The 9134-nt window shown below is 55.9% G+C and overlaps 1 protein-coding gene across 1 annotated transcript; it reads right to left on the bottom strand.

Moving 5' to 3' along the window:
- Positions 1-685: 685 nt before the first annotated feature.
- Positions 686-6781, bottom strand: NKX6-2 (NK6 homeobox 2). The gene is made up of 3 exons (XM_069101647.1): positions 5735-6781; positions 4694-4866; positions 686-1206 (listed from the first exon to the last, which is right to left on the bottom strand). Exons 1-3 carry the CDS (start codon positions 6165-6167, stop codon positions 958-960), a joined length of 855 nt encoding a protein of 284 aa, XP_068957748.1. The 5' UTR covers positions 6168-6781; the 3' UTR covers positions 686-957.
- Between the last annotated feature and the right edge of the window lie 2353 nt (positions 6782-9134).

The raw sequence follows: 9134 nt of genomic DNA, 5'->3' as shown, positions 1-9134 counted from the left end.
CTGGGACTAGACGCCACGGGCCAAAAGAACTGTCGGGAGGCGGCCCTCCTTCACCCGGATTTCGCCCAGCGCAGGTCCTCCTTGGGCCAGGAGCCTTGGATATGAGGGAGGAGGGGGGTCCCAGATTGGTGCAGGAGCGAGGGGTCTGTAGGGTCTCTAATACTCCTAGCTGCCAAGGGTGAGAGAGCCCAGTCCACGCTTGCCCGCTGCCCGGCCTCCGAGGAGTGCTCTCGGGCCCGTCCCTCTCTTTCTCGTTCTGTTTGGGTCTCCCCGTTCTGGCATCGGGGGATTTCTGCCTGCTTGCTGCCTGTCTTCTTGTGTCTCTGTCTCTGTTCTCTCCTCTTCGATTTCTGCCTATTTCTGACTCTGGTCGGGTTTTGTGTGGCCCCGGAGCGGCACCCGTTGGGGTGGAGCCCAAGTCGCAGGGAGACAAGAGACAGGGAGCAGGAGATGTCGGGCTGTAGGGGTCCACGCTGGACCCCTAGAACGGGTGGCCAGTTCGCGTTCTAGGCCCCCGCACAAGATGGGGAGAGGTGGCGACTAGCCAAGGAACTGTGCTGAACCCATGAAAACTACAGCCACCCACCCCCTTGCCCTGAACCCCCGCCCCGACCGTCCAACAGACAGTAAGGAGTCGTCAGAGGGTTTCATAACTTATTTCTGTAAAAAATATATACATCCCACATACATTTCGACTGTACAGCACGCGCCACGTTTCACCAGCCACGCACGACAGACAAGTCGCCCTCTGACAGGGTCGGCGACACACGAGCCTGCTGAGGCCGTCAGGGGAGGGGCCGGGCGGGGAAGGGGCGGCCGGGCCAGTCCTGGGTGGCCAGGCAGGGAGGGGGCGGCCAGGTCAGTTCTGAGGGGCCAGGGAGGCAAGGGGGAACTCCCCCACATCTGGCGCAGCGCGGGGCCTCAGCTTCCCCCCGAGCCAGAACACTGCCGCGCCGCTCACAAAGCGTCCGAGCTGTTGCTGCACGGACTGACCAGCGCCAAGTTTGTGGATTTGTGCTTTTTCAATAAGCGCGTGATTTTCTCGTCGTCCGAGTTGGGGTCCAGGGGCTTGTTGTATTCGTCGTCGTCCTCGTTGTCTGAGCTCTCCTTCAGCTTCTCGGTCTCTGAGTCGTGTTTCTTTTTAGCCGACGCCATCTCCGCCGCGTGCCGCTTCCGCCATTTGGTCCGCCGGTTCTGGAACCACACCTGGGCCGAGACACGAGGACATATGGGTGGGGGCCAGGGGAAAGCTGGAGGGCTGGGGCTGGGAGGAGGTGTGGGGCGACCGAGACCCTGTGAGCAGCCCCTACACACGCACACACACGCATAAGCTCACACAGACACAGTAACGCACACAGTGTACACACACACACACACACACAGAGTACACACCCAGATAGTCTTTTTTTCCACACCTGTCCTTGGAGGTTCTATTGTGACCACTCGGCACACTAGTCCTTGACCAGGGTTCTTTACTCAAGGAAAGTTCCCTCTTCCTGGCAATTGAAAGGCGCTCCCTCTTCCTCCCTGGGGACCAGTCCCACTCCCTAATCACCCTGCTAAACTCGCCCATTCACTAATATTTTGGGCAAGCCCGGCAAGCCCCGGTCTCATTTCTCAACAACACTGTCGGGGAAGGAACGTCCTTTGGTCACAAAATAGCTCGGGCGCATTTGGGGTTAGGGTTTAAGGAGAGGCAAACGAACAATGTCTTGGGACCTCCGCATTTAGGCCAAAATCTGGAAGGGAGGCGCTCATGGAGCCGCCGGCCCCCCCCCCCCCCAAAACCTTATTTGATCCCACGGGCATTTTAGAGTTCTTTTTTAAAACAACAAAATCTAAGAAGGGGGTGAGGAGCGGAGTAAAAGCAAGATGGAAAGGAAAAGGTCAGGGCAAAGGTTTTCTCCCTGATCTCCTGCTTAAACTCCAGAGAACCCCCAGGCCCCATAAAACCCGCTTCGACCCTCCTTCAGGGCCTTTGAGGCTGGCAGTGAGAAAAGGCGAAAATCGCTTTTCTGGTCCTCGCTCCTTCCCCACCATTATTGCCGAAATCGATGAAATGAAAGGAGGGTCCTCAGGGTAAAGAGGACCTCCTCTGCTCAATTCCACTGGCTTCAACCTTTAGCCAGAAATGCCGGTGTGGGGGACAGGAGGAAAGTCGGTGGTCACACTAGGGCCGAAGTGGACCGACACTGACGTTTCGGTAGGCACTGCTGGGGAATGTGTGTTCGCAGAAATGAAGTCTAATGTTCTTGACGACACACACACACATATGTGTGTGTATATATATATATATACATATATATATATACATACATACATACATACATACATATATATATATATATATATATATATATATATATATATATATAGAGAGAGAGAGAGAGAGAGAGGGAGGGAGAGAGAGAGTCCTGTAAATGTGAGTAAGTCTTGGGAGAAAGGAATCCCAGTGCTACACACGATCGTTTGGTCGGTCAGTCAGTCAACTAGCATTTATAGAGAGACTGGTGTGCCAAGCCTGAGCTCAGTCCTGGGCATAATGTACACACGCAGATATGATGTGCACAGTGAAAAGGGTATTATTCTCAGAGAAATAGAGAGCCCGGAAGGTTATAGAGTAGCCAGAGCTAAAGTTCCGACGGTAGAAAGGCAAACATTTATGGACTACAATCGAGTAAATCTACACTCATGAATAATATAATTTAAATATGGACAAGTCAATATATTCTCAGAGAAACAGACCTAAGGTGTGAGAGAGACAGAGAGACACTAAATGCGAACATTTATGGTTTGGGAAAAATGTACTGTACAATCCCAAAATCCACACTCAGTGAATAATATAATTTAAATGTGGACAGGAAAATATGTTCTCAGAGAAACAGAAACGAGAGAGACAGAGACATGGAGAGACGGAGAAGAGAAACAAACAAAAAAAGGATATTTGAAATGTGGACATTGATGTTCTTGGAGAAAGAGACTACATTCGTGAAATCTACACTCATGAATAATATGTGTTTAGGCAGGCATTTTTCTCAAGGAAAAAAACCACCGAAATCGAATGTACATGAGAGAGACAGACACGGAGAGATAGAGATACAGAGATATGCGGGGAAGGAGGAAGAGAGAGATGGACGGAGAATTTATACTTTAATTGTGAACATATATGTTCTTGGAGAAATGAACTACAATCCAGTAAATCCACATGCATACATAATATAATTTAATATATTCTCAGAGAGGCAGAGGCAGGGATCTCACTTTAAAATGCCGACAGGAATGTCTGTTAGAGAAATCCATCCCGTGTTATACATAACCACTGCCTAATAGAGAAATGGGACACACTTGACACCGAGCGTAAAGTACATTCTGGGACAAACGGTCCCAGTGATACACATGCATAGACAGGAAGGCAGGTTCTCTGAGAAGTGGACCTTCATATGATACCCGCATAAATACATACAATTTAAATGTGGTTTGAGAAGTAGGTTCTCAGGGAAATAGAGTCCAATATTAGACTTGCCCAGAGGGAGAAGGGGAAAATATACTCTAAATGCAGCCAGGAAAGCATGTTTTTAGAGAAATAGATCCCAGTATTACACACAGGCACACACCCACACACCCACACACATCCCAAAAATTGAATGATAGGAAGAAGTTTTCTTTTAATTTCATGAAATTGATCCGTGTTAAATGTATACATAGTGAAACATATTTGAGCGTAATTTAATTGAAATGTGAACTTAGATGCGCTTGTAGCAATGGAGTCTCGAGTCTGCTCCCTACTCGGGTTCCCAATCAACAGATCCCTCCGGAAGGGCCCATTTACTTTACGGATCTCAGGGACCCGGGCTCTTGGAGAAGCAACGTTAAGCGGCTAAGCTGCTGTTTTAACTCTCGGGGTTTCTTCGAGGCCGGCGGAGATCCAGAATGTAAATCTACTCTCGCCCGCCCGGTGTGAAAGCGCTGCATCTTGGTCAGCTGCCGTTTGTTTCTCCCCAACCTCGGGGGAGGCCTGGACTCCCAACCTTGTGGCTACATCTATACGCGAATGTAAATGTGGGGGGAAAGTCAGCGGCCTTGCCTCAGTGGAGCCTGATGTGGTCCAAACATACTGGTACCCATTTAAAAATCATACTGGAGAAAGAATCCCAATTTATAGAATAAGTACGTGTGAAGTGGCGTTCAATGGGAAGAACATCATTCGTGGAAATGCATAGCCACCCACACAGACCTCGCATGGTTTTACTGCTCTTAGCAAAGCTGATTCTTGGAGAAAACGCTCGTAATGCCACCCCCCCCCCCCCCCCGCACTTATTCAGAAAGACGCGCACGCACACCGCCACACAAGTACACAGCCACACGTGCATACAGCTCGGTAATTCACTCCCCACATTGCCGCAGCTTTGCGGGCAGCCCTCAGACCCGATGCCCTGGAAGCAGGCTAGTGGTCCTTAAGAGGGGCACATTGACCGCCCAGGGCAGCCCAGGAAATCCTAGAGCCCCCGCGATTGGCGGCTTTACGCTGAGGATGGCATGCTTCTTATATGCTCATGTGAACTGTTTGCTGCGGTTCAGCAAGCGAATCTCCCCACGCCCAGGCGATGGTCACGGCCTGGTCCCTTCGATCTCCCCAACTCCGAGCCCCCCGCCCCGGCCGTGCCGCCCGCGGCGCCTCCAAGCCCCGGCTCACCTTCACTTGGCTCTCGGTCATGCCCAGCGAGTACGCGAGCCTCGCTCTCTCGGGGCCTGCCAGGTACTTGGTCTGCTCAAAGGTCTTCTCCAGGGCAAAGATCTGCTGGCCCGAGAAGGTGGGCCGCGAGTGCTTCTTTTTGCCGTCTTTGTCCAGCGCCAGGCCACCCTGAGCTGCGGGGAGGAGGGACAAGACCACGGTGGGTCCCAGGCTCCTACCTCCCCCCTAAGCCTTCTGCCAGGACTCGGACCCGGGTCAGAGTGGCAGAGGTCGGAACGCCCTCCCTCCTGTCAGCCTAAGTGGAGGCCGGCCCAGAGGAGCCAGAGAGCCGGGACAGGCAGGCCGGCAAGCGGGCGGACGGGCGGGGACTTCTGGAGCTAGCAGGGCTGGGGTGACCGTGGGGAGGAGCTAGCTACCTCCCGCTCCCCGGGCCCTGTCCCCCCAGACACACAAGTACATACACATTCACATAAGGCACACGGGACACACACTCCACAGTGCTCAGCTTTGCCCTCCCTGCTGCTGCGGGCCGTAGTCGGTCGGGTAGCGGGCTCCCGGTCAGACTCCAGTGGCCCACGGAGCAGACATAGTAGCTCCCTTCTCTAGGGAGGGCCGCAGGGCAAAGGCTCCAAAGGAATCGGGCGGCCCCCTCCTCGAGGGCTGGGATACTTAATGTAATTCGTGTGACGTTGAGGAAAATCGGCATTGGAATGGAGGCCCCAAACAAGAACCCCAATTCCGGCTTCGGAGTGAACATGTGCGTGTGTGAGAATGTGGACCTGCAAAGTCCCTGGAAGTTCCGAAAGTGCTGCCTCCACCCCTAAAGATCCCGGTGGGTAAGGAGTAACCTCTTCCCCGAAAGGGAAAACTGAGTTTGAGAAGGTTCCTGAGCTTTGCCCCAAACGCCCTCGGGCCGTGCCCTGGGCGGACTGCGATGGGTTGAGCTCCTGCCGGATCCCTCTTGGGCCACCTTTCCTCCCGTCCCCGTCCCTGGCCCCACTTCCCCTAAGCCCTCCTCCCTCCCGGGCAGGCTGCACTTACTAGGGCAAGCGATCCGCGGGTCCCTCCACGGGGAGCCCTGCATGACTCCGGGCCAGAAGATAGGAGGGCGGCCCGGAAGTTCTGCTAAGGGCTTTGGGTACCTGGAGACAGCGGCTGCGGCAGCCGCAGCGGGGTTGAAATACATGCCGGCCGACGTGGCGAGCCCACCGATCCTCGGCAGGCCGCCCAGAAGGTTGCTGCTTGCGCCCACGGGCCGGCCCAGAATGTCACTGATGCCATGCGGAGTGCCGAGGGGCATCTGGGCGTTCAGGCCGCTTAGGGCAGGAGCCTTGAAGGTGGATGGGTTCTGCAAAGCGTAAGGAAATAGCGAAGTCTTCATCTCGGCCATGTTATGGAGGGCAGCCAGAGGCGCGCTGCTCAGCACGAAGGCGCTCTGGCGGGGGTTGGCATCCATGGGCCCCACCGCTAACATTGGTCACCATCAATGGCGAGGGAGCGGGCCCAGAGGCGCCCCTGCCCGGCCGCCGGGCCACCCGCCCCCTCGAGCCGCTGCTTGGTCTGAGCGGACCGGCTTAGATACCGAATGTCCTGGGGGAAAGAAGGACTCTACAGTAGCATAAACCCGCAGCACTCCAAGTGCCCACGGCAAAAGGTCAGCTGCCAGCAGAGTCCAGCACACGCGATGTCCACGGGAGGCCGCGAAGGAGAGCAGAGTGACAGATGAGTGGCCAGACGGACGGATTGATAAATAGCCTGTTTGCAAAGCTCTGAGCCCTGGGCTTGGCCAAGCCCCGCGGACCGTCCCTAGCTGCCAGGCGCCTGGGCAAATCCAACAGCAGAGCCGGGAAGCGAGCAAAAGGGTGAGGAGCACAGGGCCCGGCAGGCGGCCAAGAGGTCCGTGGTGGGGGTTGGCGGCCGCAGAGACCGAGCCAGACGCAGAGAAAAAGAGAAAGGAGGCCAGTCTCCAGCGAGGCTCCGAGCGGTGTCCGCTAGCTCTCTCCTTGCCCTGCTCCCTCCCTTCCTGCAGCCTTGCTTTCTGGCGTCCCCGCGTCCCCGCGTCCCTGACTCGCTGCCTCCTGGCCAGCCCTGCAGCTTGGAGCTGAGCGCCGCGCGCCACAGGAGGCGCTGATAACCGCCCGGCCACCTGCGCGGCGCGCTCCCTGATTGGCCGGGCCTTGGCCGAAGCCTGCACCCATTGGCCGAGGAGCCAGGCCGGCGCCCACTTTGCATGCGCGTCACCGTCAGGGCCCCTCCACGATGTGCGACGGGGCGGGCTGGCAGCCAGGTGCCCCAGCCCTGGCCGTAGTAAATTCGGCCTCCGATTGAGCGCAGCGCAGCTCTATGGGTGCCGGGCCTGAGGCTGTACGGGGAACTCGGAACCACGTCGACAGCGTGTTGGCTCAGTTTGGGAGCCGACCAATTTCTAGAGTGCGATGCTCGTGGGACCCAGCAGATTCCAGAAAACAAAATGCCCATCTTGGCCAGGATGAAGAGGACCTGGGGGTATGGAGATAAAGGGGTAGAGGGGCGGAGGGTGGAGCAGAGGTTCCAAGAGAGGAAAAGACACGGAGGAGGGCCAGAGGCATAGGCCATGGAGGGAGAGACAGGGGAAATGGGCCATAGGGGCACAAAAGTGGGACATATAGTGGGACCCAAGAGGACACTGAAAGATGGGCACCAAGCCGCGGGTCTTCTACTGAAGGAAAAGGTCCAGTGATCTCGAGAGGTGGCCGCTACTACCGGTGGCAAAGAGCGGCTGGATGAGCACCCGAGCCAGGCTAGGCCAGGCGAGGACACGTTACCCTGGGGGAAGAGAGTGGGAGGAGCGAAGGCTAGTCGCGTCTGCGCTGCCCCCAGCAGCTGCTGGCTCTTTGATTTTGGGAAATGGTTGCCATTCCTAAGTGTCCTCCGACCCTGAGTTTCCCCGAGGTCTGGACCCAATGAAAGAACTAATTGAGATGTCTTTCTGGGGGATCTAGAATGTGCGGGGTTTCCTGTTTTTCTCAGCAAACCTGAGCTCTGATGTTCAGGGCAACCCTTGCTCCAGGTGAAGCCAGACGAGGCTGCCGTGGAGGTCAGAACTGGGCTCCTGGCTCACTATCCCAAACACCTTTCCAGGCAGGCCCTGAGCTCTGGGCGCACACCGGTCTGCGAGGCCTGGGTTTGCAAAGTGGGTGTCACGCCTGGAGACAGATAGTTCCTGCCTGTTGCAGATCTGTCTGTCTCTCGGTCCGAATGCTGGAGATCCTTGGGCTGGAGGCGGTGTAGACCCCTTTACCCTCCCCGAAGATAATGGGGAGTCTGCCTTGAGGAAGGGAAACGGGCCTCCCGCGCATTGGGGTAGGGGCCCGGAATTTCCTGGAAGGAGCTCCAGCGACTCCCGTAGCTTGAGTCTCCGAAGAAGTTCTTGAGAAGTAGCTGCAACACCCTGAGGAATCTGGGGCCTGCGGTATCAGTCTGAGCTGGCTAGGACCAGAGGGAAGTCCAGCCGCGGCGTTCGCCCCAAACATCTACTGGAGACAGTGGTGGGAGGGAAGAAAGGGGATACAGACCTAGCCGAGGAAGAGAGAGAGAGAGAGGTGGGTGGGGGGAGTGCAGAGGGCGCGGGCCACGGTCGAGGCCAGAGGCCGAAGTGCAAAGGAACAGGACAAGCCAATTAATCCGAGACGCATTTCAGCGCCTACTGGGGACCAGGAACTGCCCCCGGTAGATACAGTAGAAAGAATAGGAACAGGGCCAGTTCCCCGGGGGCTCGTATCCTACAGTGGATGGGGGAGCCGCCGGCAGTCTGCTCTCCATAGACGCGTATTAAGCGCCTACTAGGTGCCAGGCACCGCGTTTAACTACTAGCCGCTTAGTCCTTCCCCTGTGCAGTGAGCAGCCTTTCACCTTTGGAGTCGCTCCCTCAGCCACTCAGGCTTCCCCTCCCTCCTGACCCTTACCATCCCTCAGTGGGTCTAGGGAGCCTCCCGACAGTCCCTTTCCCCTGGCCAAACTGGTGAAAATCACTAAGAAAGGTGGGAAAGCCTGGAGAAGAAACCATGGCTGAGTTTGGGGGCTTTGTGTCTGCTATGACTGGCTCCAAGTCCAGCGCACCTGCCCACACTGGCTCAACATCACATGTGCGTACACACATACACACGCGTGCTTGTATGTATGTGGACGCCTGCTTGTGTGTGTGTGTGTTGTGTAGATATGTTATCAAAGTTTAACCCTGCACCAAGACTTTCAGGACACTTCTCTTCGTGCCCTATATGCATATATGGGTGTATGTATACGCATATCGTGCGTGTATGTATGTACAAATGTGTATCGACACACAAAGAGACATAGAGAATGAGGAGACAAGACAGGAGCCGAGTGCTCCGTGTGGGTGTGAGCATAGGTGTGTGTTGGGAGTGGGGGCTGGGCCTTCTAGACCCTGATACATTGCTGCCTT

The sequence above is a fragment of the Petaurus breviceps genome, unplaced genomic scaffold, assembly GCF_028583685.1.
Source record: "Petaurus breviceps papuanus isolate PSGF00001 unplaced genomic scaffold, PetGlider_PUasm1.0 490, whole genome shotgun sequence".
Classification (NCBI taxonomy): Eukaryota; Metazoa; Chordata; class Mammalia; order Diprotodontia; family Petauridae; genus Petaurus; species Petaurus breviceps.
Note: the sequence above shows the minus strand (reverse complement) of the source record. Positions and strands in the feature narration are given on the sequence as shown.

Bases quoted from the DNA above. Each gene is read 5' to 3' on its own strand.
- NKX6-2 (XM_069101647.1), bottom strand. From the start codon at position 6,167: ATGTTAGCGGTGGGGCCCATGGATGCCAACCCCCGCCAGAGCGCCTTC. The intron at 4,867-5,734 runs GTAAGTGCAGCC...TCCTCCCCGCAG, and splicing joins CCCGCGGATCGCTTGCCCTA to CTCAGGGTGGCCTGGCGCTG. The intron at 1,207-4,693 runs GTGAGCCGGGGC...GTCTCGGCCCAG, and splicing joins TGACCGAGAGCCAAGTGAAG to GTGTGGTTCCAGAACCGGCG.